This window comes from Oncorhynchus tshawytscha, linkage group LG11, assembly GCF_018296145.1.
Source record: "Oncorhynchus tshawytscha isolate Ot180627B linkage group LG11, Otsh_v2.0, whole genome shotgun sequence".
NCBI classification, from domain to species: domain Eukaryota; kingdom Metazoa; phylum Chordata; class Actinopteri; order Salmoniformes; family Salmonidae; genus Oncorhynchus; species Oncorhynchus tshawytscha.
In genome coordinates this window covers 19,349,584-19,363,799 of record NC_056439.1, presented here as the reverse complement: position 1 = coordinate 19,363,799, position 14,216 = coordinate 19,349,584, and the positions used below count along the sequence as shown (strand labels likewise).

Here is a 14,216-nt window from a genome sequence, read left to right as displayed (position 1 = left end):
GTGCATCAAAGCTGGGACCGAGAGACTGAAAAACAGCTTCTATCTCAAGGCCATCAGACTGTTAAACAGCCACCACTAACATTGAGTGGCTACTGCCAACACACTGTCAATGACACTGACTCTACTCCAGCCACTTTAATCATGGGAATTGATGGGAAATTATGTAAATATATCACTAGCCACTTTAAACAATGCTACCTTATATAATGTTACTTACCCTACATTGTTCATCTCATATGCATACGTTGATACTGTACTCTATATCATCGACTGCATCCTTATGTAATACATGTATCACTAGCCACTTTAACTATGCCACTTGGTTTACATACTTATCTCATATGTATATACTGTACTCGATATCATCTACTGTATCTTGCCTATGCTGCTCTGTACCATCACTCATTCATATATCCTTATGTACATATTCTTTATCCCCTTACACTGTGTATAAGACAGTAGTTTTTTTTTTTGGAATTGTTAGTTAGATTACTTGCTCGTTATTACTGCATTGTCGGAACTAGAAGCACAAGCATTTCGCTACACTCGCATTAACATCTGCTAACCATGTGTATGTGACAAATAAAATTTGATTTGATTTGATTTGAAATAGTGTCCACTGCTTGTATACGTCGTATTTTGGCAAATGTAGTACAAAATCCTAACTATATAGTCAATTTATGTCACAAATAGTATAGTTAGTGTGAGTATTCAAACACAGCTTCTGTCTCTGTCTAGTCAACCATGACTGTGAGTGGACAAACAAATGCCCCCCTGGTTGAAAAGGTCAGACAGAGCCGATTCTAAATTCTAGCCAGTAAGTGGGAACAATAAGTTATTCTGAAACAAACCTGGGGTCGCTTGGTCAATGCATAGGAGTGCTTGTAATATATTGTGTACATGTAGTAATAAAATCTTTCTAGGGGGTGCTATGCTATTCTTGAAGGGTCTTCAGCACCATCTTGAAGCGAGGTCTGAATAGAGGAGAGCAGTAAAAGCACGCAGGGGCTAAATTAACAGCGGACAGCAGGGGCGGGGGCTGGTGGGGGACAGTGATTCCCCTCACAGTGAGTGAGCGACAGATTGAGAATTCCTGGGGGACACAAACAGGTCAGAGAGAACACTGAGTTACTGTGTGTTCCTGGCCTGGGTCCAGTCCCTCCCGGAGCAGGCCCTGATCACTGCAGACGTGCTCAACAGTCCTCACCTCGCTATTGTGTGTGTTTCAAATCAAATGTGAAAGTAGGCTGCTATGAGCTTCCTCACGCAATAAACAAGTAGGATAAATGACAAGAGAAAAAGACATGATACAGCCTAGCTCTTTGTTCGCAGAAGATCTACTGTACCTATAAGGTGATGCCATTACATCAGCTACATAGGAGAGACTGGCTGGACACTGGACACACACACTTCCAGGAAGTTCCTCAGATCAGCGTTGCTAGCTAGGTAACATGACTCGACAGGGAGAAGCATTAGCACTTTAATTTTCCCTCTCCCTGGCTATCACTGAAACTGATACAGAGTCAGAGAGATCCAAGCAGCAAGTCTAATCTACAAATGTAGCCCATAAGCCAAGGAGTCCAGTCCTGGCAGAAGGCCTAGTAGCAAACATCATTTTCGACTGACTTGCTGTTGCTGGGCATAGTTGACCAGAATGACCACTTTGCATGTGTCCCTAAAGGTCTGAATTTGTGAAAGTCGCAAGAGCTCCATGTACAACCGTTATGTTTACAACATTTTCAAAAGCTATAGGCTAGATAGACTATGAGTAAAGTGTCTTCAGGGCCAACCTCTTGCAAATAATTTTTGATTATTAACTCATTCTGAAAGTGTATTAGAAAGCAGAAGTCATAATAGTTGGGAGTCCATTTTGATTAGGCTCACCCGGCTGTTGATGAATGAGGGGAAGTTTCAGAGATACAGGTAGCTGAATACCTTCATGTCAAAATAAAAGGGAACACTCTTGGCTATTATGCATTCGGTAGCTTATCATCAGAAATGATAGCACAGGCGAATTTTAGAATTGAGACCCTATTGAACAATTCATAATAATCACCACCAGACAACTTACATTGACCTCCCCCTCTTTGTACACAGCTGCTACTCACTGTTTGTTACCTATGCATAGTCACTTTGCCTCAAAATACAAGTACAGATTACCTCAACTAGCCTGTACCCCTGCACACTGACTCCGTACCGGTGCCCCCTGTTTATAGCCTTTTTATTTTAGCCTACTTGGTAAATATGTTGTTCTTCTTTGAACTGCATGGTTGGTTAAGGGCTTGTAAGTAAGCATTTCACGGTAAAGTCTACACTTCAGGGAAAACCAACCACTTTCAAAGGTGTTGATAAGCAAGGTGGGTAGGGTCCTTCCTGGCTATTTTAGGTGTGATTGGAGGCAGACCACCTAAAGAAAATGTTAAAAATAATAATTTAAAAAAATTGGCCTTAACTGCGAATAGCATAACACTGTCAGCTGACTGGAGGAACGTGATTAAGTAAACTGATAAGACTGAAACTGTTCTTTTTAGCCAAGAAAGTCTCAGGCTGTAGGTAAAAAGTGACCAGTGCGGACACTGTCTGATTGATAAGGTAGTAGAAAACTACAGTACCTGGATGTGGGCTTCATTGATACCATTCATTGTGTGTCGCTTTTCGGTGTGACCTGTACATATAATACTGTAATGTACCGAAAAATACATTTATTAGTCACTGACGCTTTGGTCAGACAAACATTGAATGAAACGATTGATCACAATACTGGCATAACCTCAGTGGTACAGCATACTTCAGTGCTGATAGATTGATGACTCTCTGGTCAGACGGTATTGCATTGCTGTCAAAAACAGACTCCTCATCCCCTTTGTCGACATCATGCATCTGTCCTGAACTGGTAAACTGGTTCAATCTAACGTTGAGACATAATACAGTAGTGACTGGGTTGTAAGGCACGAATCCTGGCGTCCGGACTCCAGGCTGTAATACCAGAATTTTGAGACGCATGGGCCCTTTTCATACGTAGAATTCCACCTTGCGAGCTAGTAGCAGAACTCTAATGTAAAACGTTGTCTTATTCAAAAGATGTAAACAAAATGCCTGTTTAAACAGTGCATCAATAAAGGCACCCAAACTTCACACACGCAACAGGTTGGGCCATAGAAATAGCTAGAATCATTACATGTCTATGGGTTGGGCTAGATACTAGTCCGCTCTACTAGCTTCTAAGCCAACTAGCCTGGCATTGCGACAATTTCCGCTGTGACATGGGTTCGGATGAAAAGCGACATGGACATTTCGGTGATCATTTTACGCAAGAAAATACACTATTTTGTTGTTAACCCACACAGTTGAAATATCAACAGCTTTAGTTCAACCTGATGTGAAATGCTCTATTATGCTAGTTTACCAGGTAGCATAAACTTTAAAAGCTCGCGCTAGATAATGCTAGCATGCTAGCTAACGTTAGCTTCCTGGCAACCTGTTGCAAACAATGCCAGCAAAATACATTTGAAATCAAAGAGAACTACTCACTTTTAAACCGCAAAATATATCCTTCATTGAGGTGTCCAATGTTCCTCCATTGGTGTTTGTATCAACTGAGTGATGAAAGACTCAACTTTCCTAACTTTGTGTCACAATATCAGTCGAAACCCTCTCTCCCGCCGTAGCCTTGCGTTATTAGAAGTCATTTCCAACTCAAGGGTTGAGACGTCAAAGCTATCCTATTTGCTCCACAGCGCCACAAGTAACGTTACATTCATGAAACAATATTCGCGATTGGTCAATGCTGCTCACAGTCAGTCATCTATCCAATGATAGATGACTTTACATCTATAAAGTAAGAGGGTAAATGAAATGTAAAAAAATTCAGTGTTTTTCTGCAACGCTTTTTGCTGAAATCAGGGCAATCAAATTAAGGACCAATGCTGTAGAAACACATACTTTTATGTACTCTATGTAGCGTAACATAGAATAGTTAAAACATTTCCAAGAGGACATGTCCGTTTATAAATAAGAGACTGAACTAATTGTTTTACATAATGATCAAGGATTTTTTATTTTTCATCAGCTTCATCAATATTGTTACAGAATTTTTATAGTACAGAGTTCAATATCTCCTCATTGCTTCATTAATTTCTTTAGGAGTGCTGGTCACCATAATATCTGTACAATATCACTCTTTTTATTTATTTAATTTTCTGTACATTGTTTTAATAGTTGTTAAAAAGGCAGTCAGCACTTTAAATAAGCTGTTTCTTCCTTCTGAAATTAAACAAATAAAATAAAGTTCTCTCCCTACCCCAGTTCCCTCACCTATCTGTACTAGTGTGTGTGAGGTGAGCAGTCCTGGAGGGGTGTGGGTGGGGGAGAGCGGGGTGTTGGTAGAGTAGAAGGGCAGGGGACAGGGTGGGACCAGAGCCAGGATATACATATCTCTGGGTGGGACTTTAGTACCAGGTGAGGTTAGACTGACGAAGCGGGGCCGCTGCCTTCCTCCACCTTTAAGGCATGTATTCATAAAGGGGTAGGAGTGCTGATCTAGGATCAGTTTAGTTTTATATATCATAATTAATAAGATTATATAGACCGGGGGGAACTGGGCCTGCATCCACAAAGCATCTAAAATAAAAATCAAATCAAAGTTAATTTGTCGCATACACAGATTAGCAGATGTTAAAGCAGGTGAGGCGAAATGCTTAGAATCCCAGAGCAGGAGTTCTGATCTAGGATCTGTTTTGTATTTCAGATCATCATGAATAAGATTATATGGACAGATCCTAGATCAGGACTTCTACACAGAGATGCTTTGTGGATACGGGCCCTGATCCTTGATCAGCACTCCTATTCAGAGCCACTTTATAAATACAGGCCCAGTTCTCATCATGATGCCTGACACTTTTGGCACTGCGCACATAAACACGACTCACAAGATAAACGACAAGCAAAGCTGTGTGAAGCCATTATGAAGCATAATGAAGCCCATATAATGTGGCATAGAAGAGAAGAATACTAAAGGGAGGTAAAGATAGCTGTCACCTAAAGGCACCCTCAGGACCCTGAAAGCACTCCTCCTATCAAGTCAGAGCACCAAGGTTACATCCTGATTCTTCACTCTTTTCCTGTTTTCTTTCTTGCATGGATTTAGCAATGGTGGAAACTACCTCCAGCCAATGCCTACACCAAACTCATGCATTTAAATGACTGGGAGTGTGCAAGTGCACACTTTAGGAGAAGGGTGGAGAATCAGAACATAGACCAAGGGGGACTTCTGACAATCTCAAAAGGGTTTTCGTTGTAAAAAAGAAGATGTATTTTGAACCTTTTTGTGAGATAAGAAAATAGGCTTTCTTTTTTAATCCTGTTAAGCACCTACAGCTTCCTATTGAAATGCTACTGCTATCTATCTATAAGGTCTAGGGTTGAACACACAAAGCAATTGCAAGGATGAAAGAGAAACAAGAGTTGCTTAATATGATATAATATTAATAATTATCATAATAATCATGATACTTATAATAATAATATAATATATTACAGAATAATTCTCTTATGTTTTATATATTTTTTCCCTCCACTTTTTAAAGGTATTACATTTTGTCTTTGAAATACAATGATCTTTTCAAATTAATATTTTCATGATCAATGTATGTACTCATTTATTTTGTGTTTGTGATTAATTATACTTGATCAACTTTATTATCCAAATCAATAAAAACTAGCTGTGCCGTTACATATTACAGAATAGTTATGATATGTGGACATGCACCACTTCCTCTTCCTGTCTATCTATCTGTCCCTGTAAGATGATATCATCATAGCCGTCCTATGACCATCACATCCACAACCTCTCCTTTATGCAGCTCCACGTATTGCTCTGTTTTAGGAGGCAACATCAGCAGCCCGTTGGCACTTCTCATGCTCATCAGTCGACTACTCATCTGATTTCCTGTAGAAGGAGAGAAAGAGTGAGAAAAAGAGAGTGAGATAGAAAGAAGGAGAGGGTGGTAAGAAAGGGATAGAGGGGGAGAGGAGGGTGGGGGAGAGGAGGGTGGGGAAACAGAGAGTCAATAAAATGACAAGGATAAACTATTGTGTATTTACTTAGTATGTGATAATACCTGTGCTCTGTGCCCATGGCAGAGGCTCCTGGTGGTGCCATGTCAGGATGCAGCGGTGGTACTCTGGACGAGGGTCCAACTTTACATCGCAGGACAGCTGTTTGCACACACACAGGAGAGAGCAGGGCGCAGAATGACGACATCACTCAACTTTCAACCCCAACGTATTTGCTGTGTGTATAAAACCCTCTCCAGCTCTCGCTCAAACTCCCTAACTTATGCAGCAAGCTCGCAGGACCTGCATATCTGGCTCCAAGGACCATGACTGCAAGGTGGCACACTTTTTCATTATGTGCCTGTATTTCAGCCGTGTCCAGACTAGGTAGTACAACGTAATAACGTAAGACAACGTAATAATTCCATGCAGATGCGTTAGAAAATAAATACATTAATTGGACTAGCGCCGCAGTGAAAATGACTGGAAGTGAATGTTAGCAGTCCAGAAAGTTTGCCATCAAGTGAAAAAGAAACAATTGTAGTGAATTTCAGCTAACTATTCAGCAAACACATAGGATAACTGTTTTACTGCCATTCTATTCATTTACAGTGCATAGTGGAAAGTATTCAGACCACTTGACTGCTCCCACATTTTGTTACGTTACAGCCTTATTCTAAAATTGATTAAATCGTCCCCCCCCACCAATTTACACACAATACCCCATAATGACAAAGCAAAACATGTTCATAGAAATGTTTGCAAAAAAAAAAAAAAAAAAATATTACATTTACATAAGTATTCAGAACCTTTCCTCAGTACTTTGTTGAAGCACTTTTGGCAGCGTTTACAGCCTTGAGTCTTCTTGGGTTTGCTGACATACACTGTCAACTGTGGCATCTTATATAGACAGGTGTGTGCCATTCCAAATCATGTCCAATCAATTTAATTTACCACAGGTGGACTCCAATCAAGTTGTAGAAACGTCTCAAGGATGATCAATGGAAACGAGATGCACCTGAGCTCAATTTCGAGTCTCATTGCAAAGGGTCTGAATACTTATGTAAATAAGGTATTTCAGTTTTTATTTTTAATACATTTGCAAACATTTCTAAAAGCCTGTTTTCACTTTGTCATTACGGGGTATTGTGTGTAGATTGATGAATGAAAAAAATATTATATCCATTTTAGAATAAGGCTTTAACGTAACAATGTGGAAAAAGTCAAGGGGTCTGAATACTTTCTGAATGCACTGTAAATGTTTTTCAAATGATCGACAACCACTTTTTTACTTTAATTTATCGACCGTTAATCACGTTTTCAATGTTAATGGTTTAGAATCAGCAACAGTGCTGTTCCAATAAATGTGTTTATTTTTTAACGTACTGCCTTTAATTATGACACTGTCTTAACCTGTATTTTACGACCTAGTGTCCAGAAACCCTCCATAACAGCCAGTGCTGTTAACCTACCCTGGCTTTGATGATGGTGGGTCGAGGGTCCAGGATCCCCTGCATCTTCCTCAGAGCAGGAATGACAAAGAGGTTACAGGTGACGACAGCAGACACTGGGTTACCTGACCAACAGAGAGAGAGGTGCTGAGGATGAGAGGGAGACAAGGACGGGACATTACCACTGTTCAGGGCTGAGGAGGGAGACGGCAGGATAGGCCTGGGAAGGTTTGGACGGGTTGGGGTTGAGGAACATTGTTGTTGTTGACATGCTCCAGCTAGTAGCCCCTGTAGGACAGGACAAGGGCTCAGTGCATAGGGCAGTGGTTTTCTTCACCCCACTGGCCTGTCAGTATACGACCCAGGCTGCGGTTGTGGACCTGGGCTGGGGCTGGAGGGATGGGGAGGCAGACAGGTGAGACATGTACGCTTCTGCCTTTGAAAGTGTTCACAGAGGAGGGACTGGTGGGTGAGAGCTCTTTGGGGAGAGTGGGACAAGTTTGTGAGTGCTGTTTCTTTACACCAACAAGCAGAGGTGAGGGGTAGCAATAGCAGGTGGAGAGGGTGAGCGGCGCTCTCAAATCACAACAACAAGCAACAGCATGGAATCATGGGATAGATACTCACAGGGGCAGGGGCTCGGGGACACACAGAGAAACAAAACGAGGAGCGACAGAACCAACAGCAACGCCACAGAAACGTTAAAGAAACAAAACAATATTTCTCTCTCAGAAAACAGAACAGAAAAATCACATAAGTAAAGAAAAACTAAAGTTTATTTTATCTTTTGTTAAGATTCAAGTTTGGGTTCACTAAAAGGTGTAGTGATCTTGTTTAGTTTAATCACCAATAAAAAAACAGACAAAAACGCCCCCAAACATGCCCAAAGTCTGGGAGACAAAAATAAAATTTATCCATTTGGCCTGATAAAAAGTTAGCATTTTTTTTGAAAATTTGAAGCCCATATCATTTGAGTTGGGTCGAGTTTCAGTTAAGCACTCTTAAAGAAAAAACACATTTCCCATTTTCAGTTTAAATTCCGTTTTCTGAGCTCAGTTGAAGTAAGCTTGCTTTCAGGTAGAGAGCAGCACACTGAACGGTACAGTATGGTCGACCAGGTTGGTAGCACCTACTTCCGCGCGGGGGCGGTGGCACGGGCACCCTGCTTGCCTCACTGTCGGGCACAGGGTCGATGCGAATGGCGCCTGTGTCTCTGAAGGTGAAATTACCTTAAAGGGGGAATATAAAAAGAGTGGCGGTCACCACAGCCACAGACTAGCCCTCCGGTCATATGTAGGACGGGCAGAGACAAGGCAGGGGGGCTGGGGCAGGTTGGCAATAGGACGGGCAGAAGCAGGGGGCCTGGGCAAGGGACTAAGGGGTCCAGGGCTGGGGCCTTTGAAGAGGTGTGGAGGGGCCAGGTCAAATGCTAGGAAAGTAGAGGGACAAGAGGCTGTTGTCAGCAGGCTTGAGTAAGAGAGGAGGTAGGGCACTTTGGTTGGTTGGGTGGGTCAAATTTCAGGTTTGGTTGGATGGGGGTCAGGGCTGGCTGTGGTTTGAGTTTTTTGGGCTGTGTGGGTCTGAGATAAAAACACAGGAGCACGGTTTTGGAGGGCTGATATAAAAATACAAACACAGACATTCCCTCACGCAAACATAGTTCTAATACTAATTACAACTCATTTACTAAAATGAAAATGGTCAAATCGGAGAGGAAAAAAAGAAATGGCTGCTGTGGGTTGGAAGGGTTCCAGGATGCTGTGGAAACTGAACAGGGAGTGTGCTTAAAGAGGAACATTACCTCTGTCTGAGGGCATGCTGCTGCATTAATATAACATGTTTCCCCCTCAAGGAAACATATTTGGTTGGTAAATGTTTTGGACTCAGAGCAGAGACACAGACGAGTGCCTGAGATCTCAGTCAAGACCAAGCGGTCCCCTGCCAGTCCTGAGACTCAACAACGACATTTATACCACACAAAAAAAAAACACACACAAAATACTGCACACACGCACGGTACACATGACATGCAGATCTCAGTATGAAGTACCTGGTAGAGCAAATATCAGTTTCCGTGCCCCGTCAATGTCTACAGTGGCGAACGTGGTGGGAAGACTAAAGAGGAGAGAAGACAAACTCAGTGAGACCTTCATGACTGACTATCCATCTCTTCTAAACCAGCCTCACTTCATGAATTAAGAAGGCATAAACTTTGGTACCAAAATGTATTTTCTATTTAAATTTTGTACAAAAAATCCCCATCACGTCTCACCCTGGCTTCATAAAGACCCGTCCAAAGTGGATCTGGGCATGGAGGTCAATGTCCAGCACCTGCTTCAAGTAGTCCTGAAACACAGAGAGATACATTCTATGATATTATATTGTATTTACAGTGTATTTCATGCCCGATAAAGTTTCCCTGAGTCGATTCTGATATCGCAAAGAATACATGGGCGAGAGGTTGAACATCGAATGGAAACTTTGTGCATCTCTAACATGTCTGCCGGTCTCTGACAGATGGTGAAGTGTAAAATGTGTGATCCAATCACAGAAGTAATTGGAGCAGAAAACCCAAAGAGGGAAGCAGAGAACTCAGCTAAGCAGTAAACATACAAAAGGTCAGCCTAACCAGCAGGTTCATCACTAAGGAGTAACAGCTGGGTCAGAACAACAGATGGCAGCAGAGTGCATGAGTTGGACAGTACGCGAGGTTCAACATAGAAAACAAACTGTTGTGGCGAATTCCAAAATGAGTTCCAGCCCCTACTATCTAGCCACGATGGAATTGATTTCGCTCTCACAAACACACAGTGACCTCTCGCTGCCCCACCTCTCATCCCCTTCTCTCTCTCTCTTTTTTTATTTATTTTTAATTAACATTTCATTTTGTTTGGATCTTACCTTCTCTCCCATGGACACGCCCCCTGAGGTGATGATGACATCAGCACGGCTAATGCCCTCGTTCAGGGCATTGAGGAGGTCGTCTGGGCTGTAGGGGAACGGTCATAGTTTAGACCCTCCTATCTTTCTGATTGTATATATATATATCTATCTATCTACAGTTCTGCAGACACAGATTTAGTCCTGGACGAGGAGTAATGTGTGTCCACCGGCCCAATGTTTTCTAGGAGGGTAGACAAGCCTATAGTTATTGAGGGTTATGTTCACTGACTTGTCTCCGACGATGCCCAGGTTGATGGTAGGATATCCGTGCTCCTGAATGGTGGCCAGCAGTGTAGATCTGTTACTGTCCCGGATCTTCCCTGGGTGCAGGTCATCCTCTGGGTTCAACAGCTACACACACACACACACACACACACACACACACACACACACACACACACACACACACACACACCTTTATTATCCATTGTGATAGACGATCTCACATCCTGCAAGATCTTCCCATCAGACCTGGGATTCCACCCAGAAATCTGTTGCCCGCCTCTCTAACCTCAAACCCAGGTATTAAAGACACCATGAGAGAAGGCAAAAACGTGTGTGCATGCATGCGAGCTTGCACTCACCTCGTTGCCAGTGGACATGACAGCCACCACGGGGAATTTTTGCACTTCCACCTCAGTGACTCCTACGGTGGCCAGCAGGCCTATCTCAGAGGGGCCCATGTGGGTTCCCTTGGACAGGACACACTCCCCACGCTTTATATCATGACCTATAGGCCTGGAGGGAGGGGAGACAGAGGGCTGGCACTCAGACATACTGGCTGTGTGGTATAGTACTGATACAGAACAGCATTCAGGAAAATTGGAATTTCAGTTTACTTCCTGAATTGACTGGATTTAAATGGAATTGACCCCACCAGTCCTGATTGGTACAACCCAAAACCTCTCGCTCACCTGATGTCCTGTCCAGGGCGTGCCTGTACCAATATCCGCACCTCCAGCTCTTCTGTGCCCTGCAACGACATACAGGTTTAGTGAAGAAAATACAGTCGAGTATATTGTAACGAAGAGGATTGTGGCAGACGAGTAAGTGTATGTACAATATAGAAAAGCTGTCAGTTTGTGGAGAGGAGGTACAGGAGACAGACGAGAGAGTGTTGAGGGAAACGGGGAGTGAGTTGAGAAAGAGAGAGGATGTTATTGTACAGTGTATTCCAGTAAAGCTCGTTGTGACAAAATTCAGATTGGGACAGGAAGTTGACTCACGTCCTCAGACTCTCGGAGCAGTTCAGTGTCCTCCACCTGCACCACAGCATCCGCCCCACAGGGGATAGGAGCCCCCGTTGTCACCCTCATCACCTGACCCGGCATCACCGTGTGCGTGGGCTATAGGGACACACACAAGTTGGACATTATAAAAAGGTGTTAAACATGCTTATGGCTAGAATTTGAAGGCATTATAGTGGCATAATTATGCATTATAACTGCCGGCATGGAGTAGTGTTAACATTTCAATTGGGAAAAATCAAATCTACTGTACGCCATTTTTCACAAGACGCACTTGAGCAACTCTTGAACACGAGGCTCCATAATGGAGGCCGTGTGACAATTGTAAGAAAGCCGAGCGGAGCGTTGCAGAGACAGGGTCTGTGTGTAGAGTAGAGCCCGATATAACTCTGTGTAGAGGTAGAGAGAGGACATGGTCTGTCTCTATGGAGTCTTGTAATCACAGCTGAGCCAGTGACCTGTGGAACTCCACGCTGCAGGACAGCCCATGGAAATACACGGACTCACACAGAGGTAGGAAAAGGCAAGAGAGCAGAATATCAGGGCTCACAAACTGTAAAGGACCTCACCTGCTGTCCTGCCTGTGACTCTCCAATAATGAAGCGATCTCCAGGACCATCAGCCGCTGAGAGGAAGAGAGAGAGGAAGAGAGAGAGGAAGAGAGAGAGGAAGAGAGAGAGGAAGAGAGAGAGGAAGAGAGAGAGAGAGAGAGAGGGGGCGGGAGGGATGGGGAAAGCGATAGCAGGAGAGAGCGAGAGAAATGTGAGACATAAATAGCTGAAAAGGGTGCAATGGTCAAAAGACACAAAAACAAGCATTAAAGTCTAGCGTTTGCAATCTCTCAAAACTACTGCACTGTACACCCACTCGTCCCGGCGTCTCACCTCGCACGGCATAGCCATCTTTGACTGACGCAGGGAACGGAGGCAGGTTGTCTTTGGCGTAAACGTCCTGCGCCAAGACTCGACCCATCCCATCTACAACAGTAGAGCAAAGTGCAGTGGAGTGGAAATAGGAGAAAAGGTAGGATGGGAAAGAGAGAGAAGAGAAACAAGTTTGTCATTTCACACATCAATTGGAGGAGAGTACACAAGGTGTGATATGCATGCTGGCGGGGTAGGCTGTGTCCCTCTATGTTTTGGTTAATGCTTGTGTGTGTGTATGCAGTGCAGTGAGGATGGGCCAGAGAACACATATAACCATGCTGCCACACAACCTGTTGACAACAGCACAGAGACAGATGCTGGTAGGACAAGACAGAGTGTTGAGTAGGTGTTGTGAAGAAAAACAAAAATCGAGACACACAGATAAGCCTACATCACATGAAACCCTTGCTAGATGTGTGTGTGCGCGAGCGTGTGAGAGAGAGGGAAAGAGAAGGCTGGGGGAGCCAAGTGTTACACTGTGACGCTAGCTAACGCTGACGCAGCGGAGCTACGAATTACAGCCACACATGCACACACTCTCCTCCGTGGAGAGAGCGGAGAACTCACTCTCAGCACATAAGAGAAATAGCAAGAAATAGAGAAATACAGAGAGAGAGAAATAGCGAGAGAGAGAGAAATAGCGAGAGAGAGAGAGAGAGAGAGAAATAGCGCGAGAGAGAGAAAGAGAGAGAGAGAGAAATAGCGAGAGAGAGAAATAGCGAGAGCGAGAGAAAGAAATAGAGAGTGCAAAAGAGAGATGCGAGAAAGAGAGAAATAGCGCGAGAGAGAGAGAGAGAAATAGCGCGAGAGAGAGAGAGAGAAATAGCGGAGAGAGAGAGAGAAATAGAGCGAGAGAGAGAGAGAAATAGCGCAAGAGATAGAGAGAGAAATAGCGAGAGAGAGAGAGAGAGAGAAATAGCGAGAGAGAGAGAGAGAGAGAAAATAGCGAGAGAGAGAGAAATAGCGAGAGAGAGAGAGAGAGAAATAGCGAGAGAGAGAGAGAGAGAAATAGCGAGAGAGAGAGAGAGAGAAATAGCGAGAGAGAGAGAGAAATAGAGAGATAGAGAGAGAGAGAAATAGCGAGAGAGAGAAATAGCACGCGAGAGAGAGAGAGAAATAGCGCGAGAGAGAGAAATAGCGGAGAGAGAGAGAAATAGAAATAGGGAGAGAGAGAGAAATAGCGAGAGAGAGAGAGAGAGAAATAGCAAGAGAGAGAGAAAGAGAGAAATAGCGAGAGAGAGAGAGAAATAGCGAGAGAGAGAGAGAGAGAAAATAGCGAGAGAGAAATAGCGCGAGAGAGAGAGAGAAAATAGCGCGAAGAGAGAGAGAAATAGCGAGAGAGAGAGAGAGAGAGAAATAGCGAGAGAAATAGCGAGAGAGAGAGAGAGAGAGAAATAGCGAGAGAGAGAGAGAGCGTAGAGAGAGAGAAATAGAGAGAGAGAGAGAGAGAGAGAATAGCGAGAGAGAGAAAGAGCGAGAGAGAGAGAAATAGAGAGAGAAATAGCGAGAGAGAGAGAGAGAGAGAAGAGAAAAATAGCGAGAGAGAGAGAGAGCGTGAGAGAGAAATAGAGAGAGAGAGAGAGAGAGAGAAATAG

General features: G+C 43.5%; 2 protein-coding genes across 19 annotated transcripts in view; both read right to left on the bottom strand.

Annotated features, from left to right (window-relative positions):
* LOC112261563 (protein PALS1) overlaps positions 1-3,706 on the bottom strand; it is a 54,423-nt gene extending 50,717 nt beyond the window's left edge. For all 3 annotated transcript variants that reach the window (XM_024436996.2, XM_024436997.2, XM_024436998.2), the window contains exon 1: positions 3,532-3,706. The gene's annotated coding sequence lies outside the window, so the exon portion shown is untranslated. The remainder of the gene's footprint in view (positions 1-3,531) is intronic.
* A 325-nt stretch (positions 3,707-4,031) lies between these two features.
* LOC112261561 (gephyrin) overlaps positions 4,032-14,216 on the bottom strand; it is a 117,949-nt gene continuing 107,764 nt past the window's right edge. For 10 of the 16 annotated variants that reach the window (XM_042329881.1, XM_042329884.1, XM_042329885.1 and 7 more), the window contains 13 exons: positions 12,580-12,672; positions 12,265-12,320; positions 11,675-11,794; positions 11,363-11,421; positions 11,033-11,186; positions 10,678-10,799; positions 10,407-10,494; positions 9,778-9,851; positions 9,556-9,620; positions 8,639-8,734; positions 7,527-7,630; positions 6,120-6,216; positions 4,032-5,947 (listed from right to left, as the gene is read on the bottom strand). In XM_042329881.1, coding sequence (XP_042185815.1) covers positions 5,814-5,947; positions 6,120-6,216; positions 7,527-7,630; positions 8,639-8,734; positions 9,556-9,620; positions 9,778-9,851; positions 10,407-10,494; positions 10,678-10,799; positions 11,033-11,186; positions 11,363-11,421; positions 11,675-11,794; positions 12,265-12,320; positions 12,580-12,672 — 1,262 coding nt within the window. In that variant the 3' untranslated portion in view covers positions 4,032-5,813. The remainder of the gene's footprint in view (positions 5,948-6,119; positions 6,217-7,526; positions 7,631-8,638; positions 8,735-9,555; positions 9,621-9,777; positions 9,852-10,406; positions 10,495-10,677; positions 10,800-11,032; positions 11,187-11,362; positions 11,422-11,674; positions 11,795-12,264; positions 12,321-12,579; positions 12,673-14,216) is intronic. The other 6 variants (XM_042329886.1, XM_042329890.1, XM_042329895.1 and 3 more) reach the window with 1 other exon arrangement.